Source organism: Oncorhynchus gorbuscha, linkage group LG18, assembly GCF_021184085.1.
Source record: "Oncorhynchus gorbuscha isolate QuinsamMale2020 ecotype Even-year linkage group LG18, OgorEven_v1.0, whole genome shotgun sequence".
Lineage (NCBI taxonomy): Eukaryota > Metazoa > Chordata > Actinopteri > Salmoniformes > Salmonidae > Oncorhynchus > Oncorhynchus gorbuscha.
Window position 1 is genome coordinate 13,663,773 of NC_060190.1, and position 24,563 is coordinate 13,688,335.

The following is a 24,563-nucleotide window of genomic DNA, read 5'->3' on the forward strand; positions in this document are numbered from 1 at the left end:
TCCTGTTTCAAGGGAGGGGCAGCTAGGCGTTCATTCATGACTCATGGTAATTATAAGGCACAACAATGGTGTGGCATGATTGAGAGATAAACACTTGAATAGAACTGATTTATGAGACATAACATTCTTACTACCGGTATGTAACCATACCTTTAAGGTGGGGCTCCTCCTCCTTCCAATTATCGTTAATGACAATTATGTAATCGTACTGACATTCTGATCAACCCAAACTCAACAAAACAATAACATGGGATGTGTAAAACAGAAATATAACTAATGACTAATTATGACGATTATCATAATGAACTTCAAGCAAACTCAATAAATAACAGTGACAAGACGTGTAAAACCAGTAGAGCCATTTAATTTTGAACATGTTACACCTTCATATTACTGTATATGAGAGTACTGACCTCAAGTGAAAACGCTGTATGTAAAGGCGATTCTCCCTGAGATGTTCTCTCTTACAGTGTATTACAAAACAGAAACATTCTCAAATGACTGATATACAGTAGTTCTACTACAGAATGGCTTGAAATCAGATGTAACAATATTGTGAGAAACTTCCAAACAAATATTCTCTGTGTGAATGGTAAACAAATAGAAAAAGAGTAACTTTAAAATGTCTATTTATCTCAGTCTATTCGTCTGCAACACGTCCATAGAGCAAACAGTGTGTAAACATGCATTTTATCTATGTGAAGAATGTCCATTATTGTGCACTCTGTCTAGCTATAAAGGTCATACTGCCAACAGACCAGGTGCAAGAGGAATCTCAGACATTCATAAATGAATGACGATGCTGAAATGTGAATGACTGACTTACTCTAGGAAGAAAACTTTTCAGTCAAAATAAATCCATTATAGCTCTATAAATTACTCCCTTCAACACAAAAGCAATTACAGTACTTATTCTATGTTCCTTCATTCCTTCTGTGCTACTGACACATCAGTTCTTTGTACCACATTAACGTGTTTCCTGAATAAAAAGCAGAGAAATTACACAATGCCCAGGTTAGAAAATGAACCCGGCTTCCTAAAATGTAGTTAAATAATAATCTCACTTGGGTTGGACTATTCAGACCTTGCTCTCAGAGGTCAAATGTCAGTCAGTGGGCCTCAAGGCAGAAGTCTCAGCCCTTAACCACAGATCTAGGTTCAGATCACCCTACACTAAATCCTAACCTTAACGATTATGGGGATGAAAAAAATCAATTATGACCCTGGACCAGTAATTATTATAGGGCCAACTTCTACCACCTCCATTGAACTGGTGGCTGGTTGGTCCACCGAGTCCGACCCCCACTGGTCTCGTGTGAGGAAACAGAGAGAGAGAGATCCCCATTGACATTTCCCATTGTCTTTAGTCCTCTGATAGCTTCTCTTCTTACTCTCCCCTCCCACCAACCAGCTTGCAGAAAATAGAGTCATCTCTTTGGCACAGATCAGCAGGGGTGTCAAACTCCACCACCTTCCCAGAATGCATCACCAGCACCCTGTCGGAGTCCAAGATGGTGTTGATCCTGTTGACAGAGAAAATCAAGGTGTCAAATTACGTTATAAAATGTACCATGAAAACTTAAATTATGTATAATTCGGTTTAAAATGTCTACTAAAGCACTTAAGATTATTATGTAAAGTTGTGTTCTTCGAGTAATTTACCTATGGGCAATGGTGAGGACTGTCTTGTCTTGAAATGTCTCTCTGATTGTCTGTTGTAGCAGTTTGTCAGTCTTTTGGTCAACACTGGCTGTAGCTTCGTCAATACACAGTATCTATAGAGAGGAAACAATGGTTGAGAAATAAAGCCATGTTTTTTTTATTTCACTTTTATATAACGAGGTAGGCCAGCTGAGAACAAGTTCTCATTTACAACTGCGACCTGGCCAAGATAAAGCAAAGCAGTGCGACAAAAAACAACACAGAGTTACACATGGAATAAACAAAAGTACAGTCAATAACAATAGAAAAAGGCAATAAATAGGCCATAGTAGCGAAGTAATTACATTTTAGCAAATTAACACTGGAGTGATAGATGTGCAAGTAGAAATACTGGTGTGCAAAAGAGCAAAAAATGTAAATAAAAACAATATGGGGATGAGGGAGGTAGTTGGATGGGCCATTTACAGATGGGCTGTGTACAGCTGCAGCGATCAGTGAGCTGCTCAGATAGCTGATGCTTCAAGTTAGTGAGGGAGAAGTCTCCAACTTCAGCAATTTTTGTAATTCGTTCCAGTCATTGGCAGCAGAGACCTGGAAGGAAAGGCGGCCAAAGGAAGTGCTGGCTTTGGGGATGACCAGTGAGATACCTGCTGGAGCGCGTGCTCTGGGTGGGTGGGTGTTGTTATGGTGACCAGTGAGCTAAGATAAGGCGGAGCTTTACCTAGCAAAGACTTATAGAGGACCTGGAGCCAGTGGGTCTGGCATTGAAGCTCGTTTGGAGGTTTGTTGACACAGTGTCCAATGAAGGGCCAGATGTATACAGAATGGTGTCGTCTGCGTAGAGGTGGATCAAGGAATCACCCGCAGCAAGAGCAACATCATTGATATATACAGTGAAAAGAGTTGGCCCGATAATTGAATCCTGTGGTACCCCCATAGAGACTGCCAGAGATCCGGACAACAGGCCCTCCGATTTGACACACTGAACTCTATCTGAGAAGTAGTTGGTGAACCAGGCGAGGCAGTCATTTGAGAAACCAAGGCCGTTGAATCTGCCAATAAGAATACGGTGATTGACAGAGTCGAAAGCCTTGGCCAGGTCGATGAAGACGGCTGCACAGTACTGTCTTTTATCGATGTCAGTTATGATATCGTTTAGTACCTTGAGCGTGGCTGAGGTGCACCCATGACCAGCTCGGAAACCGGATTGCACAGTGGAGAAGGTACTGTGGGATTCAAAATGGTCAGTGATCTATTTGTTAACTTGGTTTTCAAAGAATTTGGAAAGGCAGGGCAGGATGGATATAGGTCTGTAACAGTTTGGGTCTAGAGTGTCACCCCCCTTTGAAGAGGGGGATGACCACGGCAGCTTTCCAATCTTTAGGAATCTCTGACGATACAAAAAGAGAGGTTGAACAGACTAGTAATAGGGGTTGCAACAATGGCGGCAGATAATTTTAGGAATAGAGTGTCCAGATTGTCTAGCCCAGCTGATTGTCTAGTAATTGATATGGATGGTTGAATTCAAAGCCATGATAGTACTTGGTATGGATGGATGAATTCAAAGCCATGATAGTAATCAATATGGATAGATGGTGTGGGATGGTTCTTACATTAGCTTCAGTCAGCAGAGCCCTGGCCAGACACAGCAGCTGTCTCTGTCCCAAAGAGAGAGACTTGCCCCGCTCTCCCACCTCAGCACCAAGACCACCTAAGATACAGATGTTAGTGAGGACACCTGACCGAACTCTTACAGACAGAAACATGAACTAATTACTACCTTCACTCTCTTCCTTGTTCTTTCACTCTCACTTGGTTTGATACCAAACGTGAAAGTAGAATTAATGTCTTACAGGTACTAGACATGCTATGTTTTTTTAAATGGGTATAATCTAGGGCTGTGGCGGTCATGACATTTTGTGATTGTAAAGCAAATAACTGCCGGTCTCACGGTAATTGACCGTTAATTAACAAACACATTTGGCATCTCCTGGCTTCCACACTGATGCAGACTTTGCAAGTACATTTTAAAAAGTCTAATAACCCTATGTAATATAACCTACACCATCACAATAAATCCATTATTTATTTTAGACAGGTCTAAAGAAACATGATATGAAGAAAATGCAGTCTATTTCAGAAGAACAGAAACGCATATTCTGAGTTTTCGTTATGTTAGGCCCTGATCTGGCTTTGCCACATGGCTGTGGGCGACACGATTTCAATTAGCAGACAAGATTTGCTTAGAATTCAGTGGCATTATTTTATAGTGTGAAGAATACAATTCAAAAAGAATACATACAGTTGAAGTCAGAAGTTTACATACACTTAGGTTGGAGTCATTAAAACTTGTTTTTCCACCACTCCACAAATTTCTTGTTAACAAACTATAGGTTTGGCAAGACGGTTACAACATCTACTTTGTGCATGACACAAGTAATTTGTCCAACAATTGTTAACAGACAGATTATTTCACTGTATCACAATTCCAGTGTGTCAGAAGTTTACAAACACTAAATTGACTGTGCCTTTAAACAGCTTGGAAAATTCCAGAAAATGATGTCATGGCTTTAGAAGCTTCTGATAGGCTAATTGACATTATTTGAGTCAATTGGAGGTGTACCTGTGGATGTATTTCAAGGCCTACCTTCCAACTCACTGCCTCTTTGCTTGACATAATGGGAAAATCAAAAGAAGTCAGCCAAGCTCTGAGAAAAATAATTGTAGACCTCCACAAGTCTGGTTCATCCTTGGAGCAATTTCCAAACGCCTGACGGTACCACGTTCATCTGTACAAACAATATCACGCAAGTATAAACACCACGGGACCTTGCAGTCCTCATACCGCTCAGGAAGGAGACGCATTCTGTCTCCTAGAGATGAACGTACTTTGGTGCGAAAAGTGCAAATCAATCCCAGAAGAACATCAAAGGACCCTGTGAAGATGCTGGAGGAAAGAGTTACAAAAGTATCTTTATCCACAGTAAAACGAGTCCACAGTAAAACATAACCTGAAAGGCCGCTCAGCAAGGAAGAAGTCACTCCTCCAAAACCGCCATACAAAAGCCAGACTACGGTTTGTAACTGCACATGGGAAACAAGATTGTGCTTTTTGGAGAAATGTCCTCTGGTCTGATGAAACAAAAATAGAACTGTTTGGCCATAATGACCATTGTTATGTTTGGAGGAAAAAGGGGGAGGCTTGCAAGCCGAAGAACACCATCCCAACCGTGGCACACGGGGGTGGCAGCATCATGTTGTGGGGGTGCTTTGCTGCAGGAGGGATTGGTGCACTTCACAAAATAGATGGCATCATGAGGACGGAAAATTATGTGGATATATTGAAGAAACATCTCAAGACATCAGTCAGGAAGTTAAAGCTTGTTTGCAAATGAGTCTTCCAAATGGACAATGACCAAGCATACTTCCAAATTTGTGGAAAATGGATTAAGGACAACAAAGTCAAGGTATTGGAGTGGCCATCACAAAGCCCTGACCTCAATCCTTTAGAAAATGTGTGGGCAGAACTGAAAAAGTATATGCGAGCAAGGAGGCCAACAAACCTGACTCAGTTACACCAGCTCTGTCAGGAGGAATGGGACACAATTTACCCAACATATTGTGGGAAGCTTGTGGAAGGCTACCCGAAACGTTTGACCCAAGTTAAACAATTTAAAAGGCAATGCTACCTAATACTAATTGAATGCAAGTAAACTTCTGACCCACTGGGAATGTGATGAAAGAAATCAAATCTGAAATAAATCACTATTATTATTCTGACAGTTCACATTCTTAAAATAAAGTGGTGATCCTAACTGACCTAAGATAGGGAGCTTTTAATTGGATTTAAATGTCAGTAATTGTGAAGTTTAAATGTACAGTGAGGGAAAAAAGTATTTGATCCCCTGCTTATTTTGTACGTTTGCCCACTGACAAAGAAATGATCCGTCTATAATTTTAATGGTAGGTTTATTTGAACAGAATAACAAATACATCCAGAAAAACGCATGTCAAAAATGTTATAAATTGATTTGCCTTTTAATGAGGGAAATAAGTATTTGACCCCTCTGCAAAACATGACTTAGTACTTGGTGGCAAAACACTTGTTGGCAATCAGAGGTCAGACGTTTCTTGTAGTTGGCCACCAGGTTTGCACACATCTCAGGAGGGAATTTGTCCCACTCCTCTTTGCAGATCTTCTCCAAGTCATTAAGGTTTTGAGGCTGACGTTTGGCAACTCGAACCTTCAGCTCCCTCCACAGACTTTCTATGGGATTACGGTCTGGAGACTGGCTAGGCCACTCCAGGAGATTAATGTGCTTCTTCTTGAGCCACGCCTTTGTTGCCTTGGCCGTGTATTTTGGGTCATTGTCATGCTGGAATACCCATTCACGACCCATTTTCAATGCCCTGGCTGAGGGAAGGAGGTTCTCACCCAAGATTTGATGATACATGGCCCCATCCACTGTCCCTTTGATGCGGTGAAGTTGTCCTGTCCCCTTAGCAGAAAAACACCCCCAAAGCATAAAGTTTCCACTTCCATGTTTAATGGTGGGGATGGTGTTCTTGGGGTCATAGGCAGCATTCCTCCTCCTCCAAACACAGCGAGTTGAGTTGATGCCAAAGAGCTCTATTTTGGTCTCATCTGACCACAACACTTTCACCCAGTTGTCCTCTGAATCATTCAGATATTCATTGGCAAACTTCAGACGGGCATGTACAGCGGGGCAAAAAAAGTATTTAGTCAGCCACCAATTGTGCAAGTTCTCCCACTTAAAAAGATGAGAGGCCTGTCATTTTCATCATAGGTACACTTCAACTATGACAGACAAAATGAGAAAAAAAATCCAGAAAATCACATTGTAGGATTTTTAATTCATTAATTTGCAAATTATGGTGGAAAATAACTATTTGGTCACCTACAAACAAGCAAGATTTCTGGCTCTCACAGACCTGTAACAACTTCTTTAAGAGGCTCCTCTGTCCTCCACTCGTTACCTGTTTTAATGGCACCTGTTTGAACTTGTTATCAGTATAAAAGACACCTGTCCACAACTTGAAACAGTCACACTCCAAACTCCACTATGGCCAAGACCAAAGAGCTGTCAAAGGACACCAGAAACAAAATTGTAGACCTGCACCAAGCTGGGAAGACTGAATCTGCAATAGGTAAGCAGCTTGGTTTGAAGAAATCAACTGTGGGAGCAATTATTACGAAATGGAAGACATACAAGACCACTGATAATCTCCCTCGATCTGGGGCTCCAAGCAAGATCTCACCCCGTGGGGTCAAAATGATCACAAGAACGGTGAGCAAAAATCCCAGAACCACACAGGGGACCTAGTGAATGACCTGCAGAGAGCTGGGACCAAAGTAACAAAGCCTACCATCAGTAACACACTACGCTACCAGGGACTCAAATCCTGTAGTACCAGATGTGTCCCCCTGCTTAAGCCAGCACATGTCCAGGCCCGTCTGAAGTTTGCTAGAGAACATTTGGATGATCCAGAAGAAGATTCTCTCAATGTCATATGGTCAGATGAAACCAAAATATAACTTTTTGGTAAAAACTCAACTCGTCGTGTTTGGAGGACAAAGAATGCTGAGTTGCATCCAAAGTACACCATACCTACTGTGAAGCATGGGGGTGGAAACATCATGCTTTGGGGCTGTTTTTCTGCAAAGGGACCAGGACGACTGATCCGTGTAAAGGAAAGAATGAATGGGGCCATGTATCGTGAGATTGAGTATTGAGAAACTTTTGTTATTGACCAAATACTTATTTTCCACCATAATTTGCAAATAAATAAATTTAAAATCCTACAATGTGATCTTCTGGATTTTTCCTTCTCATTTTGTCTGTCATAGTTGAAGTGTACCTATGATAAATTACAGGCCTCTCATCTTTTTAAGTGGGAGAACTTGCACAATTGGTGGCTGACTAAATAATTGTTTGCCCCACTGTATATGTGCTTTCTTGAGCAGGGGAGCTCTTTGGTCTTGGCCATGGTGGAGAGTTTGGAATCTGATTGATTGATTGCTTCTGTGGACAGGTGTCTTTTATACAGGTAACAAACTGAGATTAGGAGCACTCCCTTTAAGAGTGTGCTCCTAATCTCAGCTCGTTATCTGTATTAAAGACACCTGGGAGCCAGAAATCTCTGATTGAGAGGGGGTCAAATACTTATTTCCCTCATTAAAATGCAAATCAATTTATAACATTTGTGACATGTGTTTTTCTGGATTTTTTGTTGTTGTTATTCTGTCTCTCACTGTTCAAATAAACCTACCATTAAAATTATAGACTGATCATTTCTTTGTCAGTGGACAAAAGTACAAAATCAGCAGGGGATCAAATACTTTTTCCCCTCACTGTATTTGGCTAAGGTGTATGTAAACTTCTGACTTCAACTATAGCTGAATAAAATAAAGGATGCTTTCACCAAACAATTTCTGAGGCAGTGCACTATTCTCTGTTGAGGGGTTAACAAAGAAATACAAAACTTTAGTTGTGATACAAACTTTGGGCTATATGTTTTGATTTGTAATACAATCTAAGGCTGCAAGATGCGAGTAAGGAAGATTTGAAAAAAGTTGCATGAAAGGCATGAGTTCTGCTTTGTTGCTTGCACAGGCTGCACACACTTCATCAGTCTCTCATTCACAATTTGACAAGCACTTGATAATGCCTCAAATTTCCTGGTGGCATCTCCCTAGTGTGGCTGTAATGCCCCCTTAAAAAAACAATGCCTTTTTACGGCCAGTGGCAGTTGTGCGCTTGGTCTGAATATACAGTGCATTCGTAAAGTATTCAGACCCCTTCACTTTTTCCACATTTTGTTATGTTACAGCCTTATTCTAAAATGGATTAAATTAATTTTGTTCCTCAAATCTACACACATTGACAAAGTGAAAACAGGGTTTTAGCATATTTATTACAAATAAAAAAAACTTTTAAAAGCAATGAGGCTGATCATTGACTACAGATCAGAACATGTAGCTTAAAATGTTGATAAACATTGGGCTATTTCTTCACATTATAAGCACAAATGTTCCAAAATGCAATCAATTAGCAGGAAAACACAATTCGCAAAAGTGAGCATAAATGTGATTATGCATGCAATTCTTTATTATAAAGGTGTATTTTTATGGTGAAAATTATTTGCCCCAAATTTGAAACTCGTGTGCTACCTATGTATGCACGTTACGCTCTACACCGGTCATTAAGCAGATTAACGTGTTTAATTTTAAGAAGTTATTTGGCCACTTTAGTTGTGATTCAAACCTTATCAAAAACATATAGGCCTATGGGCTTGGCTACATTAGGTGTTTCCTGCCTTAATGCACACAAGCGGCATCATTCACAATTGATAATATATCATTCACAAGTGATAGGCTAATCATGTCACCCATTAGACTATTCTCAAATCAAATCAAACTTTGTCACATGCGCAGAATACAACAAGTGTAGACTTAACTGTGAAATGCTTACTTACAAGCCCTTAACCAACAGTGCAGTTCAAGAAGAATAAAATATTTATCAAGTAGACTAAAATAAAAAGTAATAATGAAAAGTAACACAATAAGAATAACATAACGAGGCTATATACAGGGGGCACCGGTTACCGAGTCAGTGTGCTGGGGGTCAGGCTAGTTGAGGCAAACAAATGGAGGGGGGGGTTAACGTAAATTGTCTGGTGGTAGTTTCATGAATTGTTCAGCAGTCTTATGGCTTGGGGGTAGAAGCTGTTGAGGAGCCTTTTGGTCCTAGACTTGGCGCTACAGTACCTCTTGCCGTAGCAGAGAAAACAGTCTATAACTTGGGTGACTGGAGATTCTGACAATTCTATGGGCTTTCCTCTGACACCACCAATTATATAGGTCCTGGATGGCAGGAAGCTTGGCCCCAGTAATGTACTGGGCCGTTCGCACTACCTACTGTAGCGCCTTACGGTCAGATGCCAAGCAGTTGCCATACCAGGCGGTGATGCAACCGGTCAGGATGCTCTCGATGGTGCAGCTGTAAAACCTTTTGAGGATCTGGGGACCCATGCAAAATATTTTCAGTCTCCTGAGGGAGAAAACGTTTTGTCGTGCCCTCTTCACGACTGTCTTGGTATGTTTGGACCATGATAGTTCGTTGGTGATGTGGACACCAAGGAACAAGAAACTCTCGACCCGCTCCACTACAGACCCGTCGATGTTAATGGGGGCCTGTTCGGGCCGCCTTTTCCTGTAGTCCACGATCAGCTCCTTTGTCTTGCTCACATTGAGAGAGAGGTTGTTGTCCTGGCACCACACTGCCAGTTCTCTGACCACCGCCATATAGGACGTCTCATCGTTGTTGGTGATCAGGCCTATCACTGTTGTGTCATCAGAAAACTTGATGGTATTGGAGTTGTATTTGGCCACACAGTCGTGGGTGAACAGGGAATACAGGAGGGGACTAAGTACACACACCTGAGGGGCCCCAGTGTTAAGGATCAGCGTGGCAGACATATTGTTGCCTACTCTTACCACCTGGGGGCGGCCCGTCAGGAAGTCCCGGATCCAGTTGCAGAGGGAGGTGTTTAGTCCCAGAGTCCTTAGCTTAGTGATGAGCTTCGTGGACACTATGGTGTTGAACAATGGGCTGTAGTCAATGAACAGTATTCTCACATAGGTGTTCCTTTTGTCCATGTGAGAAAGGTCAGTGTGGAGTGCGATTGAGATTGCGTCATCTGTGGATCTGTTGGGGCGGTATGCGAATTGGAGTGGGTCTAGGGCAGGGGTGTCAAAGTCAAATGGACGGAGGGCCAAATAAAAAATTTAGCTACAAGCCGAGGGCCGGACTGTTCGAATGTTCATTGAAAATTTTTTAAATGACGCATATAGTCTAGTGAACCTAATTGAACCTACTGAAAACCTAACAAATATATTCCAATATGATCAGATAAATAAAGCAATATTTTCTTATGGCTCTGTCAGTAATCTTTAATTTTCAACAGACACAAAAGACAAATTTCCTTTATATAAAAATCCCCATAACATGAACATTAAATGAAAGAAACCGGTATTCAAGGCACCATCAGTAGCCTATATTTTCTATTTTAGCAAAAGTGGGCTAAATTTACTTCAAAGAAAAAAACAATAATAGCAATTTTCTATCATCCACTCAACTGAAATATTTTTAAAATATAATTGGATTGAAATACAATAAAATAAAGTGCAAAAATCTATTAATCAAAAACAACACTTTGTTTAAGGAGAAGTAACATGCAGTGAAAACAAATATTAAACTTTAACTTTTAAACTTGAACTGAGTAAAAACTCTAAATATGTGATTGCACAGTAATGTTCACTTGTTTGAGGTTGAGGGTGATACTTGGTGGTGTCCCATCTTTTCCACAAGTTCATCAATGTTCGGGGTAAGGCTCTGAGCTGAGGAAATCCTCAGAATTGAGTGGAGGTGTTCAGCAGTAAGTCGACTTCTGTGTGATGTTTTGTTCAAGTTCATCAAAGAAAACAGTTGTTCACACAGGTATGTGCTGCCAAACATAGACAACGTTTGAGCAGCCTGGATGCGCAGCTGGGGCATTGTGTCGGGAGGAAACGGGCGAACTCCGCAGCACCCACCGCCGCATATTTTGCCCTCAGTGCATCATTGCATTGGAGGTCAATCAACTCCATTTGGAGGTTTGGTGGTGAGCTTTCCACGTCAACAGCAAATGGGTTACCGAGCAGTTCCAACCTGCTTTTTGTGCTTCAAAGTCAGCAAATCGGCGTCGAAAGTCAGCGGCAAGCATACCTATTTTATCAGCCAACTGTGCGCTCGGGAACGCACTGGTAGAGAGCTTCTTTTCATGGTCTGGCAGCTGGGAAAGTGGCTCAAATTTTCTTTCCGCATCTGCAGAGCAGTCAGTTTGGTTTTAAATGCCTTCACTGTACTGTACATATCAGAGATGACACGATCCCGACCCTGCAGCTGCAAGTTCATTGCATTCAGATGACTCGTAATGTCACACAGAAAAGCCATTTCACACAGAAACATTTTGTCTCGGAGTTGTGTTGTGTCTTTCCCTTTGCTGTCCAAGAACAGACAAATCTCCTCACGGCTCGAAACATCTTTGAAGCACCTTTCCCTGGCTTAGCCATCGCACCTCTGTGTGATAAGGCAAATCACCATGCTCCGTTTCTAACTCCGTCAGAAATGCCTTGAACTGGCGGTGATTCAAACCTTTGGCTCTGATAAAGTTAACTGTGCGTGATGATGCTCATTACATGCTCCATTTTCAAGGCTTTACCGCACAACGCTTCCTGGTGTATGATACAATGATAAGCTGTCAGCTCACCTGTCGCGTTTTCCTCTTGCATCTTTTCCCGTATCTTCACCACCAGTCCGCTCCTGTGTCCACACATCGCAGGTGCTCCGTCGGTTGTCAAACCCACGAGTTTTTCCCAAGGCAGCTCCATCTCATTTACACATCTTGACACCTCTTCATACAAATCATGCCCCGTAGTTGTGCCATGCATAGGACGTAAAGCCAAAAACTCCTCTGTCACGCTTAGGCTGGAGTCCACTCCGCGGATGAAAATTGACAACTGGGCAATGTCAGAAATGTCGGTGCTCTCATCCACAGCCAAGGAATATGCAATGAAATCTTTTCCCTTTTTCACAAGCTGCTCTTTTAGATTGATGGACAACTGGTCTACTCTCTCGGCAATGGTGTTTCTGCTCAGACTCACATTTAAAAAGAGTTGCCTTTTTCTGGGCAAACTTCGTCACAAACTTTAATCATGCAGTTTTTGATGAAATCCCCTCCGTAAATGGCCGGGCTGATTTAGCGATCTCTTCTGCCAAAATAAAACTGGCCTTGACAGCAGCCTGGCCTTGTGATTTGGCTTTTTTGAACAGAGCCTGTCGAGATTTGAGGCCTCGTTTTAATTCCTCTGCCTTTTGTAGCCTTTGTTCCATGTCCATATTCTTGTTTTTGTCCGCGTGTTTCGTTTCATAATGTCGTCTCAGATTATACTCTTTCAGTACCGCCACACTTTCTCCACACAGAAGACACACAGGTTTTCCAGCTACCTCCGTGAACAAATACTCCGACTCCCACCTTGTTTGAAACCCCGGTTCTCAGTGTCCACCTTCCGTTTTGCCATTTTTGATGGGTATCTGAAAGTTAATTTTACTGTGATGCTGACAACTGCTGTGCCAATAAATATTGAAATGAAGCAGCCTACTGCTCGGTGCGTCACCGTTGCATTGTGGGAAATGTAGTATTGGTGCGTATAAAAGATCTGCGGGCTGCCGGCTTGCTGCGGTCTGCGGGCCGGTTCTAATAACAAATCAAGATCATCCCAGGGGCCGTAAAAAACCTTCTCGCGGGCCGGATGTGGCCCGCGGGCCTTGACTCTGACATATGTGGTCTAGGGTGTCCGGGAGGATGCTGTCGATGTGAACCATGACCACCCTTTCAAAGCACTTCATGGCTACTGACGTGAGTGCCACGGGGTGGTAATCCTTTAGGCAGGTTACCTTCGCTTCCTTGGGCACAGGGACTATGGTGGTCTGCTTGAATCTATGCACTTAAATAGCAAATAAAGGAAACTTTTCCTGTGATTAATTTTAATGCCAGCCAGGGAGGCTATACTTCTGTTTTAAAGCAAAGCAATGTGTTTAATATTAGGGAAGCCTACCTTATAGAAAGCTGATGGGATCCTCCTCTTTTTAATAGAGGCCATCAAAACACTGTTCTCTCTCACAATTTCATATCCTATAGAAATGTTGCGCAACATGAGCTCATGAAGTGTTTTATTTGATTTCTGATTACATTTACATTGCTGTCAGAGTGATTAGAAGACCAATAGAGTGCTGAGTACCAAGCAGTTAGCAAGTTTGGTAGGCTACTAATGACCATCAGCAGCATCAGAGCTTGGAGAAGCCTAGTTACCATGACTAAACGGTCACGCGGAATTTGACTGCGGTCATGACTCGTAACTGCCGGTGTGGCGGTAATATGGTCACTAACAGCCCTAGTCTAATCATAGAATGACATAGATGGATATATTACATATAGAATCGCTATTAATGTCATATGATTGCCGTGTCATAACTTTTATCATGTATTAACTTTTAATGTGGCATAAAAACAACCAGTCATGAAGTTTTCACTTGATTGTGAAACAATCACTTCAAAAGGCACTCCTTTTAGCTACCCACGCATGTTTGTCCACTCACAAAATAATTCCAGCATCCAGTGCACCCGCAATTTTCTGAATGGAAAGACAAATCTGTTACAAAAAAACTAAAAGTGTAATGACATTCAGCGATTGTCATTAGGCCCACTACTCTTGTAGCCTGAATTGATGCATCCAATGCTGTATGTGCGCATCTGTCACTTATCTCCGCAACATTTTTGTGTTCTCTTCGAACCACAGCACGTGGACCAATTTTAAGTAAACTCGCTCATTTTCATGCAGCTGACATGCGGTAATGTTAAATAATGGTGTCATTGCATATAGTTTTCTTGGCATTTCCTTTTACTTATTGCAATGGGCAACGTTTTACCAGGACGGCATTCCACCACTAATTATTTTGTCGGGACATGTTACCGGAATGTACCGGCTTACTCTCACCCATGTTTGGTACCCCTCCTCTCCATTGGTCTCTCATTCTGTTTGTCTGTTTAATTCAACTCCTCCTCCTATTTCTTATCCGCTATATGACCCTTTCATTTGCATGCTTTTTCATCATTCATCTCCATCACAATCTCCCTCCTCTATTGTCCTCAATCCTCTCCCACCCTCCCTCTTTCTCACCGATGCGGTTGATGACAGGGCTGAGGTGACAGTGTTCCAGGACCTCCAGTAGCCGGGGGTCAGGGTGACGTCCACATGGGTCCAGGTTCTCCCTCACTGTCCCGCTGAACAGGAAAGGGTCCTGGGGGATGATGGCCAATTTGGACCTGCAGGGGGAGCCACAAATACAGTGTGAAAGATTGATCTGTCAACTACTCTAGATTCATGAATGAATGAAGGAACACAGATTTCTTATAGTTCAAAATATGCAGATGTGCACAATGAATGTCGTCACCTATAAAGGGCTTTTATTACAGATGCACAGATCACCATCCAAGTACACAATAATGTTGAGTCTAGCAGTTGGAAAAGTACAAAAAAAACATTCAAATCCATTATCATCATATCACCACCATATTCATCAACATCATCTCTTAATCCTCTCACCTGAGCTGGGCCAGTCCCACCTGTCTGGTGTCCACTCCGTCCAGTAAGATCTGACCCTGGTTCAGCTCCACCATGCGGAAGAGGGCCAGGAACAGCGTGGACTTTCCTGAGCCTGTCCGGCCCACCACCCCCACCTTCTCCCCAGGCCGGACCACCAGGCTCACCCCGTCCAGGGCGTTGGGCAGCCCCTCTCTGTAGGACAGCACGGCCCCACGGAACTCCACCCAACCCTGCTCCGGCCACGAGATAGGCACCTATGGTAAAGACGGAAGTAGATGGGTCCTCAGTCATTTAACAAATGTACTTGTTTTCTAGTGGCCACTTCAGTAAAAAGTAACTGACCAGGCTAAAAGACCCAAAGAACTTGAACAAATAGATTTGGTAATTTTAGAAATAACATCTATCCAACACCTCAAAGACAACCACTGAAAACCTGCCACATAACCTTCTAAAGGTCTACAGAATGGTGTACACTTCTGACATTGAAAAAATGAATTATGAAACCTCTTCAATGAGGTGCAGCTGAGTGGTATGCTATAAGACACACGCCCTCACAGGACTCCTCACCTGTGGGTTGCTGTGTTGTGGCTCAGTGGGCAGGGTGGTGGAGTACTCCTCGGTGCGCTCCACACTCACCAGCTGCAACTCTGTCTGGGTGAAGCTGAAGATGAGGCTTGACAGCAGGCCTGTGATGGACAGAGCATAGGACAGGGACAGACCCACCAGACCTGGCAGGGAGAACACCCATAGGACAAACAGTCATTATTAAGGCCTAGACACAGCAAACAGGACATGTCTAGAGTATACTCAATACAAAATAATATTGCCCTCAGAACAGCCTCAATTCGTCAGAGAATGGACTCTACAAGGTGTCAAAAGTGTTCCACAGGGATGCTGACCCATGTTGACACCAATGCTTTCTACAGTTGTGTCAAGTTGGCTGGATGTCTTTTGGGTGGTGGACCATTCTTGATATACACAGGAAACTGTTGCGCGTGGAAAAACCCAGCAGTGTTGCAGTTCTTGACACAAACTGTGCGCCTGGCACCTACTACAAAATATTTTGTCTTACCCTTTCACCCTCTGAATGGCACATACACAATCCATGTCGCAATTTTCTCAAGGCTTAAAAATATTTTAACCTGTCTCCTCCCCTTCATCTACACTGATTGAAGTTGATTTAACAAGTAACATCAATAAGGGATCATAGCTTTCACCTGGATTCACCTGTTCAGGCGATGTCATGGAAAGAGGTGTTCTTAATGTTTGGTACACTCAGTGTACATATACTGATACTATTTCTAAATTCTCCTCTACACCAGCCTCAACAACTAGTAGACATAAACAGTGTAATCTGAGTCAAGGCCTGTGTTGTGCTAGGTCTGTCCTGACTATGGGACACATGCTAACACGCTAGCTGGCTGCTCACCTGGGTCGATGGATTTGAACTGGTGCTGGATGATGGCGATCACGCCGATGCCCGTCACCACAATGACGCCGATCATCTGCAGGCGGATGTCCAGCCACTGCATGGCGGCATTGCAAAGGAACAGACAGCGCTGGTTCTGCTCCAGGCGCCGCTCATTCTCCTCCTCGAATCTGGAACCACAACAGACAGAGAACATGAACCTCCTTCCACTCAAAGTTAACCTAATTCATGCATTGATAGCAATATTTCAGCTGTAACCGCAGGCAGACAACTGTGTATTTATACTGAAATCCTATTAACTTATTTTTACATTTTCAAATATTACAGTAGTAGCCAGCACAAAAAAACATGTTTCGGCTTGGACCTTGGACTGGTCCTAGAGAGGTACAGGTGAAGCAGGTTTTTGTGCCAGCTCAGCACTAACCGCTAACACCCCTGATTCAACTAGCCAAATCAAAGTTGGCAACCACAGATCTAGGTTGGCCTAAAATATCAATTCCTCATTCTAACTTTTACCGTCCTCACCTGGAGGCACTGGAGCTTGCTCGGATGGTACCCAGGCCACTCAGCGTCTCAGAGAAATGTGAATACACCGGCGAGAGGGTGAGGCTGCACAGACGCTTTAGGTCTCTGGATGTGTGTCGGTAGAAGTGCTGTGTGCAGTGGTAAAGCAGGCCCAGGGGAAGCAGGGGCACTAGGACCCAGGGCAGACCGTAGCTCATCACTATCAGCATGCCCAGTAGGCCGAAGATGTTAGCCAGCAGGATGTTGAGGAAGAAAGGGAGAGTGTCGTCCACGCTGTACAGGTCGGAGGAGAAGCGGTTAAGGATGCGGCCCAGCGGTGTAGTGTCAAAGAAGGTAACTGTAGCCTGGATTGATATAGAGAGAGGCGGGTAAGGGGTAGTTAGGTGTGTTTGTACTCTATCATGGCAATGTAAATAGTAAACATTACAAACACGTCTAAACCGCTGCCTCCCGATCACATATAGCGCTGCAGCATGGGACCAAAGCCTTTTCAGCCTAAAACTAGCTTTCCCACTGTCTCTCCTCTATCCAATAAAGCATTTTTGTTTAAGTACAAAAGAGTAGGCATAATAATTTAATATATACCATATATAATATATATAAAAAAAATTGCAAACAGTACCCAACACTAGAAATGTGTGGACACACAACAAGTACACTGTAAATTATTTGAAAGCATCAACTTTCACACAGTGGAGGCTGCTGAAGGGAGGACTGCTCATAATAATGGCTGGAATGGCGTCAATGGTGTGGTATCAACCACATGGAAACCACGTCTTTGATGTGTTTGATATCATTCCATCGACTCCATTCCAGCCATTACTATGAGCCATCTTCCCATCAACAGCCTCCACTGCTCTCACAGCATGAGTTGAGAAGTTTTCAAAATTAATCATATTTATGCTACAAATTTAAAATACTGCCTTTGCATGATTGAAACCATGACCATGACTAAACCAGTTTCCCGAGGAGTCAACTTAACAGAAAAAGCCCACCTTGAGGACTGTGTCCAGTAGTCTGTTGTGGACAACCGATGCTGCACGGATGCCTCCATAGGCGAAGAGGAAGGCTCGGATGGCGGTGAAGATCGTGTTAGCCCCCGCAATGGAACCGTAAACCGTCAGATAGAACTTCACCTCTGAGCTTATGTTGGCGAAAGGTGTCGTTTCCATAATACTGACCGGGTGCCTGGAGATAAGGGGAGAAAACATGCATTTTAATATGCAATTGCTTAATAAATCTTGTAATGCGTGTGTGCTGCATCATGGATGTCTGTGGGACTTGACACCTCCATGAAACCTTATCCTTTTACTGCACAATCTAAAATATGTATATAAATGTATCTAAGTATGACTTAAAGCAGTGTGGAGTCGTAAGTGGATTATATAAGAGGAATCACACTGCACATTCTGAGTAATTGGAATCTTATCTAGGGTATCAGTCCTAACGTTGTAACAACCTCTAACTTACATTAGTCCTCCAGGAGAGAATAGCAGCAGATGTGGTGAGCTGTAGGCAGGCATTAGAACACTCTGGGAGGAACCATTGTTCTTCAGGTTAGAGATCCAGTGGGACAGCCACCAGTCAGACACATTCTTAGAGGCTGAGGGACAAAGACAGCAAAATGTACAAAACATACAGAAGCCTGCAAAGGCAACAGAAGTGTGATGTGATTAAGGCACCAGGTGGTCACTGTACCTTGCATGAGGAGTAGGGACAGTAGGATGGAGACAGCCAAAGCCCCTCCTACCGCTCTCCAGTAGGCTTGGTAAACCTTCCAGGCCAGCCCGCCCACAGCCTTCTGCTCCTCCCCTGAGAGTGAAGACTCCACCTCTGCAAACAGCTCATTGGATGGACCCTGCTCCTCCTCTCTCTCAATAACATCTGATTCAAGTCAGAATGCATATAAAAACAACTGGCAATTTTTTCATACAATAGTCCACCACTCAATTCAAGATGTAGAAAGTCATTAAATGGAGCCTCGTTCCTCTGCATCACTGATATTAGCACTGTTTCGCAAGCAATATATTCCCAAAACACAATGCTAAGAGACATTAATGACTACTGTTACCTTTCTCCTTTGCATTACTGTCATTCTTCCGGTTCTTGGGCACTGCTTCTACCAAAGGAAGGACCTCTTCAGGTGTACCTATTTAAAACAAATTAGTTTATTCAGACATATAAATGTGTTAACACAGAAAAGTAATTCATTATTCCATTATCAACATAAGGCCCAAGTTCACTACCAGTTTTAATAATTGTTCCATTGTCCATGAGAATCACCACATCAGCTTTGTCCACAAACTCTATGCGGTGGGTGCAAAGGATTCTGGTCTTGCTCCTGAGGATTCCCATGATGCATCTCTCCATGAGGTGATGGGCCACGTCAGTGTCTACTGCTGCCAGTGGATCGTCCAGGAGGAAAATGTCTTTCTCCTTTTGTGTTTAAAAGAGAGAGGGGGAGTAATGCAGATGTGAGCAAGAGAGATAAAGACAAAGAGAGATAAACCTTCAGTACAAAAAGCTAATCATTGAATGTTTTCTGCTATCCAAACTCCCAACCTGGTAAAAGCTTGCTTGTTAAATCAAGTTGGAGATTCACTGTTCTAGATGGCTGTTGTATTACCATGGAATCTGGTGAGGACTCTTACCATGTAAACAGCTCTGGCCAAGGCCAGGCGAGCTTTCTGTCCTCCACTCAGATTAACTCCATTCTCTCCCACCTCGGTCCTGTCCCCATTAGGCAGAATCTGGACAAACAAGACAATTCAGTCAAATACTTTCATATGCACCGAGTTTGGAATTTGTGTTTATAGCATTCATTGGATATATCACAAATATATTAGGGGTTGTCAAGTAAAGCTTGTACTGGGCCAAAATAAAATGGAATGGGGGAGAAAGCTAGCATTGAGGTTGTCTGTGAGGATAAGAGAGATTGAAGCAGAGACAGAAACAAATAAAGAGAGTGAAAAAGAAAAAGAGATGCTGAGTCTCACATTGATGTCGTCTGTGAGAGCACAGGCCTCCACCACGGCCTGGTAGAAGGAACTATTGTAGTCTCTGCCAAATAGGATGTTGTCCCGAACTGTTGCATGCTGGATCCACGGCTCCTGAGCGGCTAGACCAAAACCATCCTCCCTGCCCTGGACGTATACAACACCTCCACGCCTACAGAGGGAAGTAATAAATCAATGATAGATCGAAAAAGGTCACTGAAATAAACAAACAAAACAAATTTACTTGAGCTTTGTAGACTTAGTAAATGAGGCGATGAGCACTACCTGTTGAGTTCTCCAGTGATGGCTGCCAGTAACGAGCTCTTCCCAGAGCCCACCTTTCCCACCACAACAACTAGGGATCCCTGACAGACAAGAAAAAAAGCATTACAACATTGCAGTGATTCGATGGTAGACCCCATGATTTACACGCTGTATAGGTTACATAGTTTGTGATGCAGGGCACACACCTTAGTGATGGTGAGGTTGAGGCTATGGAGCAGCAGACTTCCTTTGGTGGATTCAGTCTCAGAGCCTGTATCTCCATCTGTGGGGTGGTCTGGCCCCTCAGGCCCCTGCCACGAGAATGTGCCCCGACTCATCACAATGGTGTCCTGGGTGTCCTCAGGGGCCACTGTAAGTTGGAGCCACAAAGTAAATGAAAAACATTCATACACATAATCGCATATCTCACTTTCATAGACAGAGTTATTGAACATGTATTAATCATGTATAACAATTAATGATGTATGTACAAGCAAAATGTACTTAATTTATGCTGCGCACTCGCACGCACGCACGCGCACACACACACACACACACACACACACCTACCATGACTGAAGTATGCATCGAGGTCCTGGTTGGGCAGCTTGAGGAAGCGTTGGATGCGGTCCAGGGACACCTTGGCCTCCAGGGTGCCGTTGAGGACCCAGGGGAAGCTGTTGAGGGGGAGAATCAGCATGCCCACTAGAGCCAGAGTGGTGAACACCTGCAATGGAGGAGGGGAAGTGTCCCTATTCGAATTAGTCTCATGTACCCACATCCTCATTGTGTTCCTGGGTATCAGCTAGTAGGTCTTTCAACAGTTAATACGTCTCTTCCAATGTCCATTCTGGCGTAGCCACCACTTGGAATGTTCTATCCGAAACATTACTTCATACAAGGTGGTATGCTAGTGGGGACATTGGAACAGATCGATTGCAAAATAGTTTGCTGACATTTAAAAGCGAAGCGCTCTAGTTTCACAAAATGAAACATGCCTACCTTGGCTGCAGTGAGCTCATGGCCGAGCAGCACGTATGTGACGAAGGTGATGATAGATATGACTACGGGTAGAGCTCCCCAGGTGTACACACACAGAGCATCCAGGTACTTAATGGCCTTGAGGTGGGACAGCTCTTGCCTCCGACAATCTGCTATCTTCTGGGCAAAGTAGGCCCCCCAGTTGTAGAACTTGATGACTCGTATTCCAAAGAGGACCTCTGTCATTAGCTGGAAGGCAAGGACAGGGCAGACAGACGACATTGAATGAGTTCACATCTCACATCTGATATTGAAGTATTTTAATATAAATGCTGTAGGATTAGGTCCACAAGAACCCGTATAGTATGTATGAAGTTGTATAATGCAATTACTACTTTATTACTACTTAATAGTACTACTCTAAACAATAAACATAGTGTCCATATTGATGTTTGCTATGGTTGGTGTGTTAAGATAAAAGTCAAAGATAGCCAAAGCCATAGAGAATTTCTCACCTTGACACGACTATCCTTATGTGTGAGCATGTGCTTGTTATTCTCCATGATCTTCGAGGCCAGCACCTTATTGAGCGGCACCAGCAGCAGAGCCACACCCAGTCCTCCTAGGAAGGCCACGCCCACCTGCAGGTAGAGCAGGTAGAGGGCAATAGAGAACTGGAAGGGAAGACTCCACATCTCGTGGAAACTGTTGAAGAAGTTGACCACGCGGTCCGTGTCCGTGCTCATTAAGTTGACCACCTCACCCAGGGTGAACCGCGCCGCCAAGCCACCGCTGTTGACCCGCAGTGCTTTGCCGTAGATGGAGGAGACGAGGGCGGCGCGCGCCGATAGTGAGACCTTCGAGACCTCAAAGACAAAGAGGTTCCGGATGAGGGCGGAGAATAAGGTGCTGAAGAAGAGGCCCGTGGCACACCAGGCCCCCCAGCTGATGGGGGCCTCCTTCTCCTCCATGTAGGTCACCAGGCTGCTGAGGAGCAGGGGCCCTGCAAAGCCCAGCATGTTGCCTGCTAGCTTCAGTACTCCAAGCAGGTAGTACCGCAGCCCGAAGGCTTTGTGCAACACTTTTAACAGTCCTACCTCCTCCACTGCTATGCCAGATAATTCCTCCTGGAGGGGTGAAGTCCATGTTCCATTCTGTAGGCTCCTGCTTGCAGGCCTGGGTGTAGTGTTCCCTCTCTGTGTTGCTGCCCGCTGTTGGCAGTCCTCCCAGCAGCGGAGGAAGTGCCGGCGCACTACGCTGGTGCGCAGTCTCCGGGGAAGGAGATAGACGTCGCGTGGCCTCTCCAGCTCCCCACGCCGCCCACGCCTCAGCAGAGGGTTCAACCACAGGTACAGCAGACGGGAGATGCAGCCACTGCCATCCTCTGCCACCATCTCTCCCGTGTCCTGGTAGAAACTCTCTGGGATGAGGAGTGAGCTGTCTGCATCATTGACAGACATGGAGGTGTAACTCCATTCACCAACGCAGGGAGCAGCGAAGGCCAGGAGGTAGACCAGGAGAGGGAGTCCCCGGGCGGCTGCGAGCACCAGCCGGGCCACTCTAAGGGGCTCCGCCAGGTCCAGGTAGGTGGAATCCCGGGCGTAAGCCAGCAGGATGACCACCAGGTTAGGGATAGGCAACAGCACCAGCAGTAGTAACATAGAGGGACCCCTGGTTCTTCTATGGATGGACCTCTGGAGGACAAGCAGGGCCCCAAAGTGGACCAGCCAGGCTAGAACGGCACATCCATCAGCCAGGACGTCCAGGTACATGTCCCCCCGGTGGAGGAGGGCCACCAGGACTAAGTCCCCCACAAAGAGCAGGGCCACCAGTAGGGCCGAGGCCACCCTGAGGCCCCAGCCACACGGGGGAGAGGGCCGGAGGAGACTGCATCTGTGTAATGCAAAAGGATAAAATGGTAGATGAGCCGTCTGAAATATGGCCTGGCTAGATATAATAACTGATAAAGATGCCGATCTACAGAATGGGATCCAGGACAGACATGAACTAGACATGAACTAGACATTAACTTACTGTTCTGGAGGTATGCATCTTTATTTTGCCTAGGTGCAATATGGGGGCCTGTATTGCATGCTACTGTATGTGCTGTAGGATTAATAGTGGCCAGAATGTTCTAGCCTATGCCTTGTGATTTTGTGAGCGGCCTGACTGTGACCTAAAGTTACCTCTGAGCACTCAGGTAGACGGCACTGAAGACTGCCACCACAGCGTGAGCCAGGGCTCCCAGAACCAGCTGGTTAAAACAGGGGCTGATGGCTCCATCCCGCCACACTGGGAACGGGTCAAGGGTGTCCGTGTGGCACAGGCCAGAGATTAACTCACTGGGGCCAAAATCAGCCACCAGACCTGTCCCCATTCTCCAAGCATCTGGGGAAAAGATATATACACAACTTACACTACTGTTCAAAAGTTTGGGGTCACTTAGAAATGTCCTTGTTTTTGAAAGAAAAGCACATTTTTTTATCCATTAAAATAACATCAAATTGATCTGAAATACATTGTAGACGTTAATGTTGTAAATAACTAGTAGCTGGAAATGGCAGATTTTTTATGGATTATCTACATAGGCTTATAGTGGCCCATTACCAGCAACCATCACTCCTGTGTCCAATCACACGTTGTGTTAGCTAATCCAAGTTGATCATTTTAAAAGGTTAATTGATCATTAGAAAACCCTTTGGCAATTATTTTAGCACAGCTGAAAACTGTTGTACTGATTAAAGAAGCAATAGACTGGCCTTCTTTAGAGTAGTTGAGTATCTGGAGCATCAGCATTTGTGGGTTTGATTACAGGCTCAAAATATCCAGAAACAAATAACTTTCTTCTGAAACTCGTCGGTCTATTCTTGTTCTGAGAAATGAAGGCTATTCTATGCGAGACATTGCCAAGAAACTGAAGATCTCGTACAACACTGCGTACTACTACTCTCTTCACAGAACAGCTCAAACTGTCTCTAACCAGGATAGAAAGAGTGGGAGGCCCCAGTGCACAACTGAGCAAGAGGACTACAGCACAGTTCTGTACTACCTAGCTATAGTTACACTACATATATAGCTAAATTATTTGTTTTAAGAAATGTGTTTGTCTCTCAATAAGCAGTCTGTCAACTCATTTGAAGCCCCCTATGATTCAGTTGCACATGGTTTATCTAGCTAGCTGTCATATTCTACTGGTCAGTCACACTTGCTTGGGGGGAAATTTGTAAACATTGGGATGAGACTGGCTAGCTAATCTCTCAACAGCAGCGTGTGTTATTGTTCGTCAAGTTAATTAAACATAACATTTTTCATTATATAAAGCGTATATATTGGCAAGACTCTCTCTGCAACTTGGGATAACATAATTGTCAATATAAAGTTAAATACCTGTTCACAGCTTTGGATTTATGGGAGAATGTAGCGTTTGGTGGCGGAGCATCAGCAGTGTGACAACTTCCGGTGACGAGACAGATATTTT

General features: G+C 44.0%; 1 protein-coding gene across 1 annotated transcript; it reads right to left on the minus strand.

Moving 5' to 3' along the window:
* Window positions 1-344: 344 nt before the first annotated feature.
* LOC124002389 (ATP-binding cassette sub-family C member 10-like) lies at window positions 345-24,563 on the minus strand. The gene is made up of 22 exons (XM_046309759.1): window positions 24,473-24,563; window positions 23,272-23,473; window positions 21,601-22,978; window positions 21,107-21,334; window positions 20,675-20,831; window positions 20,311-20,474; window positions 20,126-20,205; window positions 19,841-20,012; window positions 19,496-19,594; window positions 19,091-19,280; window positions 18,916-18,993; window positions 18,543-18,728; window positions 18,315-18,447; window positions 17,840-18,032; window positions 16,845-17,188; window positions 16,320-16,489; window positions 15,458-15,618; window positions 14,891-15,144; window positions 14,465-14,610; window positions 3,276-3,373; window positions 1,663-1,775; window positions 345-1,523 (listed from the first exon to the last, which is right to left on the minus strand). Exons 2-22 carry the CDS (start codon window positions 23,460-23,462, stop codon window positions 1,388-1,390), a joined length of 4,671 nt encoding a protein of 1,556 aa, XP_046165715.1. The 5' UTR covers window positions 23,463-23,473; window positions 24,473-24,563; the 3' UTR covers window positions 345-1,387.